Below are 21,744 nucleotides of genomic sequence, written 5' to 3' on the forward strand. Positions count from 1 at the left end.
TATATCCCTATCTATCTATCTATCTATCTATCTATCTATCTATCTATCTACACACACACACACACACACACACACACACACATATATATATATATAGAGAGAGAGAGAGAGACAGAGAGACAGAGAGACAGAGAGACAGAGAGACAGAGAGAAGGAGGGAGAGCGAGGTGTGATACAGAGCTATAATGGCTTGGCTTCAGGTGCAAGAGAAGGTAAGAAAGATTCTTGAGTCCTAGCTGGGGTTCTGGGAGGATGGGTGCTGCGTGTTGAGAAGATGGAGAGAGGACAGACATGGCCTGGTGAGCCTGAGACCCTCAGCAGCAAACGCCTAGTTGTCACTAGTGATGCATGGCTGAAGCCCAGGGGCAAAATTGGTGCTCAAGTATTCGGTATCATTAGCATTCGGATAGGTGCTGTGAAGTATTCTGTATCATTAGCATTCAGGCAGGATGAGGTGTCCCAGAAAGAGGGTGACTGAAGAGAGGACAGAAAAGGGATTGAGGGTTGGGGTTGTAGTTCTGGGCACCACCTCTGGTGAAAGAATGGGCAGAGGAAGAGGGAACTCATCCACTCTCTGCCTCTCTTCTACTCTTCAAGCCACAGTCCTGGCAGGTAGGATAACTAGGAGGGGGAGGGTTTATTCTCTTCTTTCAGACTCAACTCTGAGACGCAGCAAGCGGCCATAGTCCCCAAACCCTGCCTCTCTACTCTGGCTCCAGCCCAGGGTTTTCCAGCAGGCTCTGAATTGTGTAATTATCCATACAATAATTATACCTGGCAGAAGGCTTCGACTTTCCTGGGGGAGGGCTTCCCAGCCACCAGCAGCCTATTCTACCTGGCTCTTGATCTGCACAGGATCAACCAACAACCCCGGGGGTGGGGTGGGGGAGGGAGCCCATGCAGCCTGTTCTGGGGGCAGGTGGGCACCTGTCAGATAGAGGCTCCGGGGGAACCTGTCAGCACCAGTCAATTTGACTTCCTGGATGTACACAGCTCCATTCTGGACGACTCCCACCTACAGGGTCCCCACCATCTCCCACAGCCCTATTTATGACCCAGAGGGAGGGGGAAAAAATCCATCAACTCTGCACAAGCAGCTAATCAGTTTACTCGGTCGCCTGGGGTCTTCCAATGTAATTATAATTCTTACTAAGGCGCTGGCGAGTGTCAGAGGCATTTCAACAACTGCCGCGGATACGATAATCAAAGCGCCAGCGTTCCTTTGTTCCAAGTCTTGTACGGAGAGGTTCTCACGAGATCTGCTTTGGAGGGAGACTCCAAGACTGGGTTGCGTTTCTCTTGCTTCCTCCCCTTTCTGCTTTCTTCCTTCCAGAGCTGTCAGGAAGCCCCGCTTACAGCTGGAAGCAGAGTTGAGCCATGGATGTGGCTCCCGAGTGCGTATAGCCGGCCAGAACAGCCTCGTGAGGGGCTTGAGTGTTACACAGGAGATGCTCCTGGCCGCTTCCCAGAGACCTCGCAAGGTGGCATTTACCTTGGCGAATTCCCCAGCCTCTGGCAGACAGCCGGGAGATTCGGAAGCCTGATTTTGCTGGCACATCCAGCAGGGTCCCATCTGTTAGGAGAATACTCCCGTTAACTCGGATCATGAGACCATGCTAGAAAACACAGCGTACAGAACCAGGATGCCAAAGCTGCCAGGACCAGCATCACCTCTCTCTGAGGCAATGTGCAATCTTAGACTTATGGGGATGCTGGGTGAACCACTGGGGTGCTTAATGGCGTTGGGCTCTAGCCGTCTGCTGCCTCTCCTTCTGCAGATGGAGGCATGATCATATAGGTCTTTTGTCCCAAGAGGTTTGGTATAAATCTTTTTCTGTTGACATCTGCTTCCTGAGCTATCTAGGCTGACCAAGTGACATCTGAACTCATATTCTGGAAAGTCCCAACAGGACCCAACTGATTTAGTGGTCATCCCTCAGCTACTGTTTGTGGCAGACCTGGATGTGTGGTCTTGCTCACCTCTCCCACTGTATGCTTCTCCTAGGTGGGTTGTTCTAGGGCTGGGCATGGGTCAGACTTTTTCTCCCTCACTGCAACTAGATGGAGCTGGGAAGTGTGATCCCTCAGAGGAATGTGAGGCCAAGTAATGTTTGCCTCTTCTAGGCTACAAAAGTGGTTATAAAATGGGGTGTCATTTCCCAACCTTTTCCTTGACATGAAAGAGGCCCTGGGTTGATGGAATGACAGGCGGAAGGAGGCTGGGAGTTGGTCCTTTGTGGAAGAAAGCTGCATGCATTGGAAAGACGCAGACATTGTCCTAGGGAATGGTCAATGAAATTTTACTAATTAAGCCACTGAAACTTTGAGGTTTATTTGTTATGGCAGCCAGGGCTGTTGGGTCTAAAGTATAAATTACTCTACGTCTCCCTCTGGAGAGGACAGTTGTCAGCCAATCTGAGCATTAAATATTTTGAAAGAGTTCAGATTCACATTCACACACCACCTCATAGCTCACTCCCAGAGGTGACTGAGGGTGTGTGCTGTGTGCAGATGTCACTTTTTCCAGCTGGCTCTCTCTCCCAGATTGATGCTGCTTGTGGGTCCTGAGTCATAAATAGGACGTGGTTGGTGGGATTCTGAAAGGCTGGGGATTTGTACAAATAGACAAACTCACACATGACTAAAATGCTCTTACAACATTGAAGGGCAGTTCTACACACCGCACACATGCACACACATATGCACAAGGGAGCATGGGTTGCAGAGAGCAACAGGACAGCTGTGCAGAGTTGAAGGAGTTGGAAATGTGCACTTAGTCAGGACGGGAACACAGATAATGTTGCCCTCTCCCCCAGTTGGTAGCATCTGCGTAGAGCGCTGTCAAGAAAGATCCTGAGGTCACACTGTATACAGAAGGAAAAGGTTCTGTGACGGGTGTTCAATATCTGCCATGAGTAATGGATGAGGGGATGACAACACACGCCAAGAATTGTCATATTTCTTACAGTCGTTAGACTTGTGATTGTAGAGGAACCTGACTGTGTCAAGTTCAGAGTCTGGCCAAACCTCAGCAACACAAATAATTCTTAACCCTCAAATGCATGCCCACTATTGAAGAGGTATCCTCCATCGCAGCATTCCAAGAAGGGAGGTTGCATCCTTATCTTACAAACAATGAATCTGAGGCTCAAATATAGTAGGCTTTAACTCAAGATCATATATGGTCCATGAAGGCTTCCTGCCTTCTGAGTCTGTGCATGTCATCACAGGGAGAGACTCTGAATCAGGGGGAGGGGCAACAGTGGCAGTCTGGAGTGCAGCATCTGTCTCCTGGCATGGTAGAGCAATGGTGGGGACAGGACAACCATGGGGAGAGCGTGTAGATGCCATGCTTAGGCAGGGAGATTCACGAAGCCTTTATCTTTTGAGCTGGTTTGTGGTTTCCTGGAAATTTTGGAAGTCAGCCAGAAAAGGAGGGAATAGGAGAGAAAGAAGATTCTTGCCTTGTCAATTTCAATGATGTGTGAGGGCCCAGGGAAAGGGAAGGAACGGGAGATCTGGCAATCAGAGCTGGCGTTTGACCTCCCGGTCCTTCGGGTTTTGTAGGAAACACCATTCCCAAGCCCCATCTTCCCCAAATTCCAAATATTTGGTGGCAGGTACAGAATCTCAGATCTAAGGGGGCAAACACTGCTCCTTCCCTCCCCAGCTACGTGACCTCAGAATGTTCCTCACGTCTCTATTCTGAGATTCCATTTTCTTACCTCTGAATTACAGATGGCAACACTCTGTCTCGTGGGGTGGCACTGGCATTAAGTGAGACGATGTAGGGGAAGTGCCCAGCACAGGGTCTGTTGTGAGCCACGCAGTAGCATGTGTTATCTCTCCACACATGTGCACACATCAAATGCCATTTAAAGAAGAACTACTGTTTGACGCATGGAGCCCCTGTGTGGTATTAAAAATGCGAGGGTTTGCCCTGCCTCAGTTTCCACCCTTTGCAGAAGGTGTGTTGGTGCTTTGTAACCTGTCCCTCACTCTTCTTCTCTCCTGCACCATGTCTTTGCTGGAGTTCTGTCTACCTGGCTCCCTTTTTCTACATCTGTTAACATGTACATTCCTAGCATGTAAAAAAAAAAAAAAAAAAAAAAAAAACCTCAGCAATTATCTCTCCCGTGTGGACCACTTCCTTGGGGTGGATAACAGCTATGTGAGCTCCCCGTGTTTACAATTTCTCTTTCAGACTCTTCCTTCCCCTCCCCGTCCTTTTCTTTCTTTTCTTCCTGGTTTTGTTACAAGATTTTAGGGGAGCTGTAAATCAATTCCAGGGACATATAAAGGCTGCAGGCAGCTCTAGTCCCCAAACCACTTTGGTCTTTCCATTTCCTCCCGACAGGGGCTGCCTGAGAGACGAATTCTCACCCTAGCTCCATTTTACACTTCATTTTCCATTATTTTCCCAAGGAGCCCATGTGGTCAGTATTACCAACCTCATGGGACTCGTGGAGAAACCAAGGCTCATCCAAAGTAGTAAGCTAAGGCCACACAGGCAGAGAAAGACACAGCACGGTTTCGATCTAAGACCAGTCGGTAGCCAAATCCTTGTTTTGCAGAATAGCCCTTGTCCAAAAGCCTAGGCTTATTCTCATCTTTCTCCATAACATGTGATCCATTTGAAGCGTCCCATGGGCTCAGAATTATGAGGCCAGATACCCAAGACAAATGACAGCCATGCCTATTACACCAGAGACACAAAGGTCCAGTTTGATTCATAAGTTGGTGCTTCAATCTCTCCAGTAGAAATAGAAATAATAATTCTCAAGGGCTACACTTTCTTGTGCCCTTACTATGTGCCCCGAACCCCATGCAAATGCTATACTACGAGCATGCGGTTACAGGCAGACCCCGGTTTATAACAGCTTGACTCAGTGCTTCGTCAGCTTGGCTGTGGGGTGGAAGTGACACACATTCAGTAGAAACCATATTTTGAGTTTGGATCTTTCATGAGCCAGTGAGATGCAGAATAACACTCTCTCAAGATGCTCCCAGCCAGCTCCAGATTACGGGAGGAAAGCACCAGTTCCCTGCAGTGAGCTCTGTGGCTGAGCTGAGATGTTAGACAGGCTGAGTGGATTCGATACATTTTGATGTTTATAACATTTTTGGTTTAAAACAGTTTATCAGGGCATAGCTTTATCTTATGCTTAAAAACCTGGTTTTTTTTTTATCTATACACAATTAACGGAGTGTTTTGGTGCCTCTAACTTGCCTAGAGGGTGGACTGTGGAGCCACTGGCACTTGAAGCCACTTCTGCAGTGTCTCCTAGGGTGGGCAGGGACTGAATGCCAAAAACAGCTCCAGTCCGTGTATACCTCTTGTTCCTGGTGCACAGCAAGGAGGGGGCAGTGATGCTCCAGAAGTGACTGGTATAGGATGCCATCTCTCCACAGGTCTGTGTAATAAACTATCAAAGAATTAGTGCAGAGCTATGATGGGGTTGGGGGAGGTCCAAGGAGTCAGGTCAGGCTGACACCTAAGGGTTCCCAGGGCATAGCTTTCCAAATTTGCCAGAAAAGAGGTTGCAGGGCCCAGACTGCCTTGGTGCTAATGCAAGTGTATTTTGAGATGATAAAGAACTGATACCAAATAGCCACTGTGGAGTGCTCATGGATGAGACATTTCACTCTGGGTCCTTCTGCAAGTATCTTCTGTCACTGCACAGATATTTCCTGCAGACATGACTGCATACTGGGCACAGTATCATGCTGTGTGTTGGAATGCAAGTGTCAAGAAGACAGTCAAGATGACATCTATCCTGAAGTACAACTATATAAGGGAAGAAATCTCAAGGCATGGGATATTACTCTTACTCTTTCTCCTGACAAACACATATGGAGGAGGGGCTCAATCTGTGGGAGCTGGAAATCCCGTGAAGCCCAAGACAGTGTAGTACTAAGGTGATGATTGTCCAAAATCCACCGTTGCCTCTACCACCACTAATGTCACTCCACCAACACCACCATGACTTGTTCTTGCTTACTTCCCACATCACCTGTGTAGCCGCCACCATCACCATCAGTACCACCACCTCATTGTCAACAGCACTGACCCTACTACAGTTATCATCATTACTATTAACATTGTTGTCCTGTGTCAACACCAACAGCACACATCTCATCACCAGTTCCATTAATCTCATTGTCACCAACACTTAAACCGTTGTCAGTAACATTATCCCTATAACACTCATCACTATCTCTAACACCACCTCCATCACCACCATCATCACTACCTCTATTACTACCGTTTTTACCAATATCCCAACTATAGCCATCATTAACAACCGCTAGCCACAAGCATCATGACCGTCTTGAAAATCATTCTAACCACTATGACTGGTAATCTGATATCAACAAGCACCGCTTGTCTTACAGCTTCATAAGCGCTTACATTACATCAATCCATGTAACAAGCTGGTGAGTGAGTCCCATGATTACTGTGAATCACAGACAAGGAGACTGATGTACAAGGAAGAATCCAACAACTCAATTAACAAGGACAGGCCTTCAGTTCTGCCTCACCCAAAACGCTGGACCAGCAGTTCTCAACCTGTGGGCCATGAACCTTTCACAGGGCTCACCTAAGTCCATCAGAAAACACAGATATTTACATTACAATGCATAACAGTTCAAAACTACAGTTATGGAGTAACAATGTTATTTTCATTTATGGTTTATGGTTGGGGGTCACCGCAGCATAAGGAACTGTATTAAAGGGTCGCAGCATTAGGAAGAATGAGAAGCTCTATCCAATGCTCTGTGATGTCTTTATCTATGTATATGCTATGGGGGCTCAAAGGGATGCTGAATGCCATTGCCGTATGATTGCAATTAGAAATGTGGTCCGTGTGTATCACTCTGAGATATGACTTCAAATCACTAAGTGCCAGCTCTGTGCCTAGAACCAGATTAGGCTTCAAGAAGCTCAGAATGGCAGAAAGAAGGCCCAGGTTTTGTAAGAAGGATGCTGGAGTTAGAGAGACAAGCATGCTCACAGGAATGGCCATACAAGAGGCCAAGACAACCAATGGTTAAGTCAAGTGGATAACCAACAAATAAATGGCTTAGAGGAGGGGAGGGGGAGGAAAAAGGGGCAGAGGACAGAGTAAATGTGATCATGGGGAAATGTCTTGGGTGGATGAAAAGACAACCCCACCCTCTCCTCCTACAGTCCTTTCTTCTCCCTTGCCATCTGCCATCCTCCAGGACCCGCCTTCTTGAATATGAGAAACTTGATTCTGGTCTTTGCTTCCATTCTCCTCCCATCTGTTTCTGACAGCCATTCCATTATCAGCCTCTGAGTCCCCAAAGCTTAAGACAGCTCGTTTGGTTTCACTGCCTTCTTTTTTCCTGTTGCCTCCACCACTTTGCTTACATTGTTCCTTCTTCTCAGGACGTCACTAACCTCCCCACCTTCTGGGTTGAATCCTAGCTCTTTTGTTCAACTTTCTTGCTACCTCCTTTGGGCATCTTTGGGTTCTCCAAGCTCTACCTCTCAGGTAGAAATGCTCCCTCCCTCCTGAGGATCCCCATAGTGGTACCCATTCTATAGAGCAACCGTGTGACACATGAGATGCAGCCTAGCCCTGTGACTAAGCATACAGGTACTTGAGTCCAAGCATTGGGTCCAAGTCCTAATTCAGCCATTCATGAGAAAAGAGTGAACTGAATACCCTTAACTCTTCATGCCTTGGCAAAATGGTTCCAGGACCCAGTGATAGAAACAACCTGAGAATGCTCATGTGTCTTATACAAAACATATAGTGTTTTCATGCAGCCTCCACGCATCCTCCTAGGTACCTTAAAACATTTCAGGGTGACTACTGCTACCTCAGAAAGCATCCATACGTCACTTTGTATGTGACATAGTGCTCAGTGTGTTATCAATTCAGGTTTTACCTTTTGAACTTTCATTTCTGACTATTTCCCACATGAGGTGGGTTGAATCTGAGGAAACAGAGCTCACAGATACACAGGGATAACTCGTCAGCCCATGCTCTTTATTCTCTTGTCTGGAACTAGCGTTTACACCCTCTGGTACTGCAAGGCTTAAAGAGAACCAAACTGCTGAAATGTCAGGTGACAACCTACAGCTTCTCTCCTCTCTGTGTTACTACTAGAGTGAAGAGCCTCAATGATAAAGGCTTCAGATTCATTCAGATCTGGTGGCAACTCCTAGTTCTTCTGCCGGCACCTGGGGAACTTGGGCAAGTCACTTCTTCCAGAGCCTCAGCTTCCTTATCTACACGTACTCACTGTATATGAGATTGTATCTGTACAAAGTGCTTCTCTCCTCAGGTTGCTATAAGGCAGTGGTTCTCAACTTGTGTGTGGGTCCTGATCATTTTGGGGATCAAACAGTCCTTTCACTGGGGTCACCTAAGACTGCCAGAAAACACAGATATCTATGACTCATAAATAGAAAAATTACAGTTATGAAGTAGTAACAATGATAGTTTTATGGTTGGGGTTTGCCACAACATAAGGAACTGTATTAAAGGGTCACAGCAGCACCAGGGAAGTTGAGAATCCCTGCCCTAAGGGTTCCAGTGGTTGACAGCATCAGAGCACAATGTATATGGCACAATGAGCCATGTAAACATCTTGCCTGGCTCCTCTGGTTTCTACTCTAAGGACTATTTAGCCGTCATTTTTACTCTTGTTGTTATTCTGTCCACACTGTGCACAGCCTCTGGTACACAGTAGGTGTCCAGAGCACCTTTCTTCTTCTTGTCTGATCCAGTTCCAATACGGAGATGACAAAAGTCACATTGAAGATGTTCCTACAGCATCAAAGCAGAGGCACCAGACACTGAATAAATGTGTTTTGACAACACATTATACTCAAAATTTATTACCAATGTAGTCATCATGGGAAGAAACTCAAATATTCATTGACTTTTAAAAAAAATTGTTTTTGTCTTGAATAGTCTCAATAGCTGTTAGTGGGCAGTTAAGAGATGACATCATTTTACATTAGGGTCTACGGGGCTTGGAGTTCTAATCCAATCCAGTTCTCATCGTGTACGAGGAAAGAAGGAAGGCAATGGGGCCCCTGAAAGTACTTTAAGAGATACCTGCTGAGCATGCAACACGGTGGTTAGCCTCTCCCTAGGATCAGAGGCCGGAATACGTTGCTTGGAATCTGTCCTGGTATGAGATGACTTAGTGTCTTAATCACCAGCCACTCAGGACTCCCCCTCCAAGCCCCTTGTTTCCTACTCTACAAAGGGTAATACCATGACTGTAACAGAGACCAACTCTGTGGAAAGAGACTGTGGTACCTACCCCCAGAGAGAGGCTGTTCAACACCCTGCAAAAGGAATTTGACTTTCACGCTTCAGGGCATTTTTTTTTTTTTTTATCCACTCAGACACCACTAACTTCTATTAGGTTTTCTGGCTTCACATCCTAACTCAAAGGCTTTGCACATACATATCCATCTTGCCAGCCTGCTTGGAAGTTCTGCGTATTCTCAGTGCCATCTCTAGTTGCAAGCCACCAGGCTCTGTTGTGATCTCTGTTTTAGAAACAGGGTGGATGGAAGCTCACACTCTCTCTGCATCACATCTTCAGGTAGCAGAAAAAATGGGGAGAAAGCTAATGGATGGCTGGTAGAATCAGGATCTGTCCTCTTGTTTGGCTGGACTGACAGGCTCAGCTCCTGGCACCCACATGGTGGCTTGTCACCCACTGTAACTCCAGTTCCAGGGGCTTCAACACCCTCTTCTGGCCTCCCCAGCCTCCTCCAGCCATGTGGAGCACATAAATCATGCAGGCACACACCTGTGCGTAAAGTTCTAAAAATTAATGGGTATGCCTAGTGCTCCTCTCCTGTTTTATTAAAAAGAAAGAAACTCTCAGTTGCAGAAATGCTAATCTAGGGCCACAGGAATGAAATGATCCGTATGAAGACAAGCAGACCCAGGGTCGTCAGCTGGACTGACAGTCAAGTCATGAGACTATGGACAGTGCATTTTCCTTCTTCATCTTTATCAGCCATCATAAGAAGCTTGAGCCAGAGGTTTCCAGAGGTCCCTTTCAGCTTGATGCATCACCTTAGGTCATGTAATAGATGTATTTTTACAATGCCTGTTCTGGCCCGCTGCTTTTCAAAGCTCAGTGGGCTTACAAGCCATCTGGGAATCTTGCTAACACACAGCTTAGGATTTTCTAAGGTTGAGTTGGCACCTGAGATTCTGCATTCCTACAAAATTCCCATCTGGGGTGAAGTTGCTGATCTGAGGCCATACTTTGACCAGCACAAACCCAGAGGGTAATGAGCTACTTTGATTGTATTCTTTCTGTGTACTGATCACACCTTGAACATAATATTCCACTTAATTCTGAATACTGAAGGGAATTACTATCGGTGCCCCAGCCTTCTAGATTACGTGGTGATGAAGGCTTATGTATACAACGTGACCTGGCCAGAGTCATGAAGCTAGTGCATTGCAGAGAATTCAGGTCTGCCTAAGCACAAAGCCGTAAGTATGTGCTCATGGTAGCTGTGCCACATACATATATAGGATCAGGCTTGAACGAAGGATGCCATGTGTTTGCAAATGTACAGCAGCCTCTTGCATCTGCCTGTTTGGTGTGGATACCACTCAGCAACTGTTTGAACCCTCCTGCCCATCTAGACCAGGGGGAAACCCCGAATTGGCTGCCTCGCACTGGAGGTCTGAGACCCTCACAGACTTGAAGATGCTTAAATAGTTACTCGATTCCTTCCCTGGCAGGCCATGATGGCTGCAACAAAGGGAGGAAAATCTAGTTCACATAAATGATTAGAGGAGAGCGGTTTAATCTTATTAATGAATTTGCTAATTGGCCTTCTGCCCCCAATCATTTCAAACTCCAGCTTTCACGGTGTCAGAGAAAATGGAAGCAGATCCAGGGGTGGTTTGAGACATGCTAAGAGTATTTTTCTTGGTGCCTGCAGGCAGTTCACTTGCTCAGTATGGCTAATGAAAAGCTTCAGCCTATCCTTGAATGCTACTTCCTACACCCACACTCCCCTGCTGACGGCCCCCCATGTCCTCCGGGCTCCTGCTATGAGGCCAGGAGGGAGGAGACTGACACAGAGCTTCCAAGCTTGGACTCTACCACTGGTCAGACCCAGATTCTGCTGTCTTCTGGCCCTAGGGCCTCAGTGAAGCACTTCCCTTCTTAGAGCCTCAGTTTCCTCACCTGTAAAATGGGGTCTATCACAGCATCTTGTCCTGCAGGGTTAAGGTCAAGCACCCTAGCAATGGGAAGAGCAAGGTGCTGGCATCTGGTGGAGGCTGGGCCGGTTTGGGGTATTAGTGTTGGCCCTGAAAGCTGATCTATGATTTCAGACCTTGTGGCTGGGAATTCTGTTACCAACTGAACTTGACAACTTCCCATAGGTGGGAACGGCTATGAAATGACCCAGAATGTCAGTGACCATGGCTATAATGGCTCTATGTCCCTAGAGCATAAAGTCGGAGGCCACAGTTGAATGGAGTAGAGCATCCCTACAAATAGAATGACACAAGAGGAGACTTTGTGACCTTGACCCAGTGGTCCAAACCGTCATGCCACTCTCTCTCAGCACTCTGATTCTAATGAGGTCTTATTCTTGCTTCTGAATAGGCTTTTAATAGGAACCAGAATAGTAAGAATTAATCCAAAGTATTACTGCCATGGCTAGCCAGCACATGGGAAAAGAGCAATATCCCACCTGACTATGGCTACTTCTAGAGGGTGACCTACTTAAGATAGCACCTGGAGGGAGCTGAAGAGCAGAAACTAGTTTCTCTGAAAGCTCCAGGACCCTTGGTCTCTTGTTCTCCCTCTTTCCTTTCTAATTATGTCCCTTCCCTGCCTGATGGATGGGAGCATCCGCTCCAGGAGCATTATGCAGAATGTTGCAGACTTCTCCCCAGGCACGGACTTGGGTCTTGGATTTCTCCTCTGCACTAAAGTACTCCTGTGCTCCTTAGTCATCATGACACACACACACACACACACACACACCAACCCATCCATTCTTTCCTCCGCACAGCCAACATCCATCAAGTCTAGACCAGGTATCAAGCTTGACAGGGGTTTTGGAATAAGAATCATCCCCCGAGAGCAAGGCAGAGGGATAACTGTGTAAACCCATAATGTGTACAAGATAGTGTGTGTGTGTAAGCATGGGTGTGTGTGTGTTTGTGTGCGTGTGTGTGCGCGCGTGTGCATGCATGGGTATATGTATGGGTATATGTGTGCATGGTGCATGTGTGCATGCGTGTGTGCGCTCATGGGTGTGTGTGCGCATGGGTGTGTGTGTGTGTGTGTGTGTGTGGTGCAGCATCAATAGCCATGGGGGATAAGAGAAGGAGGAGATGTGCTCTGTCTGCAGGAGTGTAGGGTGATGTTGGATGGGGCCTTGAAGAATATGTAGGAGTTTACCAGATGACGGGGGGATAGAGGTGGAAGAGAATGAAAAGAAAAATAAAAAGGAAAAGGGACATGACTGGTCCTGGATTTCAGCACCAGAGTGGGGGAGGGGGAGGAAAGCAAAGGAAAGGAGAGGACATGACTGGTCCTAGGTGTGGTGGAGAAGAAGGTTTATTATGGCTATGAGGGAGAGCATTGCTAAAGGCAGGGACATCTGGGAGAGACCAGAGTGGACATGACCAGAGCAAGCTGTGCTATGTGAGAAGGGAGAGAGGAGGACCAGGTGCAGCAGCCAGGAGGCCCAAAGGTACAAAAAGAGTGGATAAAAGAAATGGTTAGATTATATAGGGAAGGGCAGTCCAAGCCCTGGAGAAGGCTAAGATAGGGGATGTGTCTGGTATGCTAGCCAAAAGGGCCATGTAACTGGTAGAGACTGAGGGATGCAGAAAGAACTGGGAGGCCAGGTCTGCTTTGATATGCTAAACAGACACCTCAGCCATTTGTCCCAAGTTGGAAACGTAACAAGAGGGAGGTGCAGGAGCTGGAGTTGATCTTAGACAGAAATGACACCAGGGAGCAGTGTTAGAGCAGAATTATGGGGTTGGTCAAATGGACAAACGGACATGTAGACCAGAAAACAATGGATCTGGAAAACAAGAGGCGACGTTGGAGAATAATCCCTGCCTTTCTTCCAGCAGAAGTCTGAAGTCAAGAGACATGCCTATTCTCCCTCCACTTTCCCTCCAGACACTACATACCGACCAGTAAGCAATACCTCCCAGGCCCTTCTAAGATGTGTTCTAGGAGGTACTTCCAATAAGCTTTGCTACTGACTCTCAGCACTAAACTCTCCTGTGCCTTTGATTCCTCACATTTTCCTATGGGGTTGCTATGGTTCATCCTCCCTGGAGCCGATATTAAGAGCTTAACTTCCATCATGAAGTATTAAGAGGGTGGAAAGTTAAATTCTAGTATTTAGAGTTTTGGGGAGGTTACTGATTAGGATCCAATAAGGTCTTCGGAGTGGAGCCCCATCCCTGAGGGCTGGAGGCTATAAAGGAAGAGAAGAAACCCCAATGGTACCACTCACCCTGGGATGACCTCTGTGTATTTCAGGACCCAGCCAGCAAGGAGGCTACTAGTCACCAGTGGGCTATTTTCACCTCTGATCTTTAGAGCTGTGGACCCAAATAAACTTTTTTTTTTCTTTAAATTACTCAGCCTATGGTCCTGTGTTGTTAGCAGCTGCCATGAACTGAGACCAATGCTGAGGAGCAGAAACTATGTAGCACAATCGTGGCTGTCCTTCATAAAGAGACAGTTTTCTGCTACACTTTCCCCAGGACGTCATCCTTCACCCATGCACGCGTTCATTCATTTACGGATACGGTCATTTAATCACATACTTATTCCATCATCCTCTGCCGCTCATTTGATTATTTACTTGCTCCTTCATTCATTTTTCTCGTTTATTGAGTCTCTTATTTGTGCAGCCGTCCATCACTCCCTCACCTGCTAAGGAACACACTCGCTCACACAATTATAAAGCATTTACTGGGCAAAGCCCTTCTAGGTAGACAAAGGGGTCTTAGTTTTTGTCGGGTTCCTGGAACTGGACTGAAAGCACCTCTGGATTAGGTAGCGTGTCCCTTTGCCCAATCCTTCTATGGATATCAGGAGTTGCGGAGTGGAAACACTGTTCTCAGCACTTGCTTGCTGAATGGTAAACAGATTCCGTACACTTCATGGACAAAGCTAATTCCAAGCCAACAGACCAAATAACGGAATGCATTCAAGCAGAGGGACTGGTAACTGAAATTCCAGTGGTAAGCTAACTTTTTTTGTGAAGTCTGCAGTTCTTAGAAATAACGAGAGACCAACCATCTCCTGGGTAGTAGCTTCCACTGGAAAACATTTGCTGAGCACCTACTATGTGCAAAGCCTGAGACTGTGAAGAAGGAGTCAGACACATTTCTGGCGCCCAAGGAGTCTATACTGAGGTGATGAGGGGAGGTGATGAGCACCTCCATCGACTGACTCCAAGCACGACTTGTGAATCAGGAGAGCATACACCTTTCAAATGTTGGGAATTCAGATGGGGGAAGTCACTTCTCTGTGTGGCCTGGAGAAGGATACTTGAGTATAAAAACAGCTGAGTGAGTTCTTGGAATCTGGGTGAAATTTGAATTAGTAAATGCAATAGAGACTGGGGGTCAGAGTCTTACAGAACTTAAATGTTGGAGAGAGATACTGAGATGAGAAGATCCAGGGGCGCACTCATGCCTATTGCTTGGTACTCCCCTGTCAGAGATGAGGAAAGGGGTATTTCCCAGGCAGCGTGTTCTGGCAGTGGTTTCTGAGCCCAGGCTGGTGTGGTTTGGGATCACTGCCTCTTCATAACCATGCCGATTGCTGCCTTCCAGGGCTCTCTAGAATTAACACACCACCTCCTCCACTGCTTCAAGGCCAGGCTCATCAGGAATTCTGTGCCTCTACAATTCTCCAAAGGGATCTCTGATTTAGGACCCACAAGACCACTCTCGAATTTGACTCTGCCTATAAAAATCATCTGATAGTCATGAATTTTTCTCAATGACTCAGTGGGCACCACAGTAGTCTAAAGTTCAGACTCTCAAAGTTCTGAATACTGTACTTGAACCTGAATGGATGAATTGGAAACCAGTCACCCGAGCAACACGGAGTTATCTACAGACAGGCCAGTTTCTGTCGATGGGGCTTATCCAGTGTTTTGTGGGGTCTCCTGATTCCCACAGAGACTGTAGCTGCACCTGCATGGTCCTCTGCTCAGCCCCTCACTCTAGCCAGCCTTGCTCATACATTCAAACATATCAGTGGAGTCTTTGCAGGGGGCAGGGGAGCATTCTTGATACTGCTGGCAAAAGAAACTCTATCTAGGACTGGGGACAAGGCCTGAAACCCCCAGGCAAGTTTTTCCCATTTTCAATTAGAGATACACCAAAATCCCAAACAGGACAGAAAATGAATGCTATGTTTTTCTTCAGTGGCAAAGCTCTTAAATTACTACAGATTTTGGCTGCTTTTGGGGAGTGTTTCCCGAGCATGAGGTCGAGCTAGGTGATTTTTTCCCCAGCACTAACCACACTGGATTGCCACCCTGTTTTAAAGTTGCACATGTATTTCCAAGTTGTCTTTAAGCACTTGGAGCTGTGGCTGAGTCAACTATGGTGTTTCCACGATCAGCCACAGTGCAGAGGTTTGTGGGCCATAGAAGAGGCTCAGCATCCTGGTGCCCGGTTTCTGGTCCTGCTTATCTGTACAGGGCTTGAAAGGGCTTGAAAGACAGCTTGTAGGATAGCCTTATTCTAGGCATTGAGATGGCCTAAGCAGTGCAGACACACATTGAATAGGACCTAGAAGTTGCTGACCACTGATCGTGTAGCAGGGTCTGTGCAGGGTCTTGCCTTCCATCATCTCTGAAACACACACACAGACATGCAACCCAACCGCTATTTTCAAAGGGTAACCACTACTGTCCCTGATTCACAGAGGAGGAAAACAAGGCTTAGTCATGCAGCTAGTCAGTGGCCGAGCCTGGATTTGAACCCAGCAGGCAGACAGGTTCCTCTGTTGAAAGTCACCACCACTCCCTCCTGACTTCATCTAATTAGATCTGAGTCTGACAATTCAGAGATCAGAGCCGTGGCTTCAGTGACTGCACCGACAATAAAACCTTTAGAATCTGAGAGCCAAATGGAACCTAAAAAAATGTCCAGGAGAATGCCTCCCATTTGCAGAGATCAAAACACTAAAGGAGAAAGTGACCAGGGTAAGATAGGATTATTGTTCATGAGCCTCCCAGTGGAACCCTGTTCATATTCATATTTTTAAGCCTCTTTCCCTAGAAGGGTCTTGTGTTGATTTTCATTCTGATGGACAGGACAGTGAGACTGACCTCTGTCCTGGGGACAAATACCTGGGGGACAGGTATATGGTTGCACTTGTGGACAGTTCAAGCTGATGTCTACTGCTCTGAAGAGAAGGGCTAGCTTGGGGACCCACTCAGTGAGCCTGGACTTTCCAGGAGCCACAGACGCTCTTATAAAGATCAGATGAGAATGTTCAAATAAAACACGGTGCCAGGCACTCCATGGCAGCACACACAGGGAGTGTTGATTCACTCTCCTCTTTCTTAAGTTCCTAGGAAAGAGAAGAAAATGCTGTGGCCTCTGGAATCCTGCAGGCGCTGACCCCAGGCGACCTGGATTTGGGACTGAGAGACCGGAATCGGTAGAGGATAACATTGGAGCCCTATGGCTCTATGTGTCTCCTTGGCCGCCACTCGTCCATGCTTTTGCTCTTACTACAGTCTCTCTTAGTAGCTTCAGAAAGCACAGTGTGTGAGATGAGACACTCCCTCCTTCCACTTGCTTCAGCTTCTCGTGGAAGCTAGTGTTCTCGTCCAGTTGATGTATGTGAAAATTGAGACTTTAAAGGAAGTGAGATTTTTCCCATGGTCCAAGACTGAAGAGGCAGGACTGAGATTCGCACTTATACTACACTGGATTATAGATCTCTAATGTAATTATAGACCTCCTCTCTAAGAGATACAGACATTGTAGATTGTTTTTTTAAGGAAAAAAAAAAACCCAAGTTAACTGTGCCCTACAGTACCCTACATAGCCAGTGGGACCTCATATCCCTGTCCATCATCTCCTCCATGATGGGAGAGGAGGCTTGGGTTTGGTGTTGAATACCATCCCAGTGAAGCAGCACCTTGGGATCCAGGAGAGGCAGAGCTCAGAGCAAGTAGACCTTCGGCCAAAATCTGCACACCTGCCTTTCTCTGGGCTGCTGAATAACATCAGTGCCTCCCCTACAGGGTGAAGATGCCAGCAAATAAGCAGAAGCCTCTTCCGATTCTGAGCTGCCATGCCAGCCTCGGCTCATCACCTGGGATCTGCACCTGCGGTAGTCTTTCCCTGATGATCAGTCAGCTCGTCTGACCCTTTCTTCCTGGGTAGCTCTATCTGTGAACCCAACCAAGATGAGAAGAAATGGGTTGGGTGAGGAGACTCACTGTGTGATAGCCAGGGGCCGCTATCACCGAGACAGCTCTGGTCACTAGCTAGCATAAGGTGGGCATTGTGCCCCCACCTGTAGTCACAATATGCTAAGTATCAGAACTTGGACATTTGAGGGTGAGACTGTTTAGAAGCCTTCTGCTGTCTGCAATGGCATTTGAGCATTAAACAAACCAAAGCCATCATTATCTTGATTGCTTCCAGTTTTTCTTATCCCTATAAGCAACTTTCTGTCTGTTGACAAAGAGGCCTGCATTGTGAGCCTTGGCCCAACAAGGTCACCCAACTCCACATGGACATTTAACAACTGTCCCAGGGCTGATGGGCATTCCAAAGCTGGAGAAAGGCAGCTGTGGAGCAGGCTCCTAACAGGAAGGTCCCAGGATATGTGAACTTCATGTTGTCCCCGCCCCCCCCCACACCCCCCCAGTCACCTTTTCACAGTTTTCTCCATCTCTTCCTCCTCCACCCCAAGTCCTCAGACCTTAGCAGTACATACACCTTATTCTAGCTGTGTTGTGTTCTTTCCTGCAGACTCCCCCATGTCCCAGGACCATGCCTGGTGGGGGGGGGTCTGCCACCTAGATGTAGCTGATTCCTTTTGGCTTGCAGAGGTTTTAAGGGTGGACAGGCAAATCACTGTCTTCCCTCATGCTGAGGCTCTCAGGTGAGCACCTGGCATGCTCCATTCCCAAGGAGGCATTCATGAGTAATAAGCACCCTTGCAGGACGCCCGAGGTTGCACCAACATCAGCCCTCATGGGAGCGCCAAGAACCTCCCAACATTTCCGCCCAGCCCAGAGAACGCAGCTTTCTCCACCTGTGAATCTGCCTCGTCCTGCTCCCGTATATTTCCCAGAATAGAAGGGTCCAGCGGCCCCTGAAGTGGGGGTCAGCGCCCACCCTGACTGCTGCCCCTGGGTGTTCACACCAACCCTCCCACGAGGTTCTTACTCCTTAGGATACAAGAGGCTGTCCAGAACCTTCACTGCTAGGGGATTTGGAACTAAAGGAGACAGACGTTGCATCCCAACACAACACCCAGTACCCCTGAACCTATCCAGGGGAGAAAACGGAGGACAGAGAACTTACCTTTAGAGGGTCGCCTTTGTTTGGTCTGCAGGGATGAGAAGGTGCCCATGACGGCCCCCATGGCAGCGAAGACTTGTGTGTGACTTGGGACCCCAGGCCCTGTCTTTCCCCTTCTCTGAAAAGAAATCGGTATGGATTGCCCACTCTGAATTTGAGGAGAGGAAAAGCAAGAGAGCAAAAAGCCCCGGGCAGCTCGCCTGCAGCTTGGTATTCAGAGAGCATGGGGCCGGGGTGCCGGGAGCTTCTGGTTGCTGCTGTCTTCAGCCGGGCACATGCACTGACTCCCAGGGCCAGCGGCTCTCGGGAGCCTTCGCTGGCGCCCCCCAGTGCGGGCACCCCACCGGACCTCTGGCCTCGCCGAAGGCAGAGCCCTGAGCCCCGAAGCCTGCCTGGTGCTGGACACGGGCCGGCGTGTCCGCCCGGCCGAGGCTGCCGAGCCCGCGCCGCGTGTGGTGCGGGAGCCGCGCTCCGCCCGCCCCTGCTGCCGCCCGGCCGCTCCGCCCCGCTCTCGGGCTGGGTCTCAAGGGGCCGAGTACCAATCATGAATGAACGGCGCCAGGGACTGGCGCGGAGCGGAGCCGGAGTGCGCACCGGGCGATTGGGGTGGTAGAGGCAGCCGCGGGGACCCGCGGAGGGGCGGGGTAGGGACCCAGTCCTGCTGCCTGCACTGCACTGCCCCTGGTTGTGTGGGACACCGGGAATGCCCTCCTGGGCAGACAGACCCGGTCAGGGACCAGGCTGGTGGGTGCAGTTTGGGAAGGGGTCAGCAGGTGTCCCCCAGTATGTGAGTGTGAGAAGGGTGTGTGTGTGTCTCTGAGAGCGTTGAGATTTCATTTGACTTGAGAGAAAATCACAGTTAGCCACTGCTTGCCTTTCTGGGGTAAGGAAAGTCTACCCCACCCATGTAAAAGGGCTCCCCTAAACTCTCTAGGAGGCGTTGGGGATCTGATGATTCCCCTCCAAGTCCAAGGCTCTTTTCTAGTGACAGGAAATAGGGAGAGGGAAGTAGCTGCGGATCCCCTTAGGCCCTTGCTGCCCCTCCCCCTTCTCTAAGTCTTCCTTTCTGTTGGCCTTCTCACCTGCAGTTAGAACAGCGGGGTGGCACTTGAGTTAGTGCCCTAGGATTTAGAAAGCAGTCTCTCTTCTATGACCTCCCCCTTTGCCTCACCTCCTGGTGGCAACTGATGGCAGGTGTGTCTCTCTAGAAAACTCAGGAATTTCCTCTTCTCCAGCCCAGCTGCCTGTCCCTTGTCTGTCTGGACTTCCCCTGAGAATTCCGTGTGCATTTGCACTGAGATTCCCCAACCCAGGCTGCTTTCCAGATCCGTGTCCAGTCATTTCCTCTGCATCACACAGACGCATGCTGTGTTTGGAGCTCACAGCGTCCCTCAACATATGGCTTCATAAACACGTACACATATATACTACCCTGAACATATGGACACAGGTCCCTCAAGCCTACACAGACATGGCTGTGCTGCACACAGACAGACTCCAAATCCATAATACACCCATGGGGATGCATCTGTAAGACCCCAGCCAAGATCCTCATGTGTACATGGTGCAAAAAACCATCGGCTCTCTCTCTCACACACATAAACTCACACATACCAGAAGGCAGTCTGACTCCAGGCATATATGACAATAAGGAGAGCTACCTCCCATCACCCAGACCATCAGCTGCCTTTCAGGGCCACACATGATATGCACCTTGGCCCAGGGACTTGGAATAGCATGCTTCACCTCCACGGCACTTAACTCTTGCTCAGATTCCAAACTGGGTCCTATTTTGGACAGCAGGGACAGTGCACTCAGAGCTATATGCTCCTTTTGTTTGCAATGCCCCTTGCTGTGGAATCACATGACCCGTGTGGCACCCACAAAAGCCCCACAGGCTAGTTAGGTCGGGCCTGCCATCACCATGGAGAGAAACTGAGGCTTGTTCCTAATGAGGAACTTGCCTGAAGTCCTCCAGCCAGAACTTAGGGTTAGGATTTATTATCCAGGGCTGTCTCGTAGTCTCTAGGGTCATTCATGTTGGCAGACCAGGGCACTTGGATTCTAGGCTGAAAAGGCCACATCTGGCTTCCACCCAATTCAAAGCCTCAGTTCTCCTCCAGATGTTTCAGACTCGCTGGAGCTTCTTCCCCTGGAGTACTGGATAATGATGGGCATAGGAACTGGTTCCTGCCTCTTTCCCATCCTCTGGGGAAAGAGAAAAAGGGCTGGAATGAGAGCTCCCAGAAGACAACTGGTCTAGGGTGACTCAAGGAACAGAGGGGGCCTCTCTGCTGAGTTGAGCATGGTACTGTCCTAGGGGGCTTAGCCAGTTTCTCAGGGATGCCACGTGGAAGCATGCCAAACTGCTCCTTGGGGCTCTGCCAGTCATATGACCTGAATGCCCATAAGCAAGGCAGAATTTGAGAGATTGCCAAAGGCCCTCTCTCATTTTTCCCATACAGTCCTCTGAAGAAGCAGCCTACAGAGGATTCTCTTCCTTTTACAGGCCAGACGTGGCTAAGTTCCTCCACAGCTATTGCATTTAGTTGCTTCTGGGCCATGGGAATAACATGAAGTCACACCCTGAGCCTTTTGTAGCTTGGCTTCTTCCACTAATTCTCCCTCTCTATTGGTCGTCCTTTGGGGGAATCTAGCCATACAAGCTCTCACTATTCCCCCAAAGTGGCCTCTATGGCCCTGCCCTAGGGCCTTTGCATATCCTCTGCCTAGACTATTCCTCATCCCTTTCTCTGTCAGGTAATCCACAGCCCACCTTTGTTCAATTCCACATCTCTACCAGGGGGCTCTCCTGGTCCCCAGCAGAAGCTTCTCCTGGCCCCCAGCAGGGGCCTCTCCCTGTCCCTAGCAGTGGCCTCTCCTGGCCCCAGCAGGGAGTTTCCAGGGCACTTGAGGCTTCTTTTCCCACCTTAAAGCCCTTGATCTCATTGTCTTATTCCCTATCTGGCTTTACTGGGGACTTGCTTAGTGTTTCAGAGGGTGAGTCTATGCCCTTCATGACAGGGAGCACAGCAGCAGGGAGAGAGGCAGGCAGAGAGGGAGGGAGGCAGGCAGGGAAGCAGGGAGGCAGGCAGGGAAGCAGGGAGGCAGGCAGGCAGGGAAGCAGGGAGGCAGGCAGGGAAGCAGGGAGGCAGGCAGG

The 21,744-nt window shown here is 48.7% G+C and overlaps 1 protein-coding gene across 3 annotated transcripts in view; it reads right to left on the minus strand.

Annotated features, from left to right (window-relative positions):
• Positions 1–21,744, minus strand: part of Kcnip1 (potassium voltage-gated channel interacting protein 1) — a 378,296-nt gene that overhangs the window by 196,905 nt on the left and 159,647 nt on the right. Inside the window, exon 1 of one of the 3 annotated variants that reach the window (XM_005350377.3) lies at positions 18,588–19,151. The exons of 1 other annotated variant lie outside the window; for it this stretch is intronic. In XM_005350377.3, coding sequence (XP_005350434.1) covers positions 18,588–18,648 — 61 coding nt within the window. In that variant the 5' untranslated portion in view covers positions 18,649–19,151. Of the gene's footprint in view, positions 1–18,587; positions 19,152–21,744 lie in introns of those variants that run through there. One more of the 3 variants, XM_026780346.1, reaches the window with a different exon arrangement.

Source organism: Microtus ochrogaster, chromosome 7 (assembly GCF_000317375.1).
Source record: "Microtus ochrogaster isolate Prairie Vole_2 chromosome 7, MicOch1.0, whole genome shotgun sequence".
Taxonomy (NCBI): Eukaryota; Metazoa; Chordata; class Mammalia; order Rodentia; family Cricetidae; genus Microtus; species Microtus ochrogaster.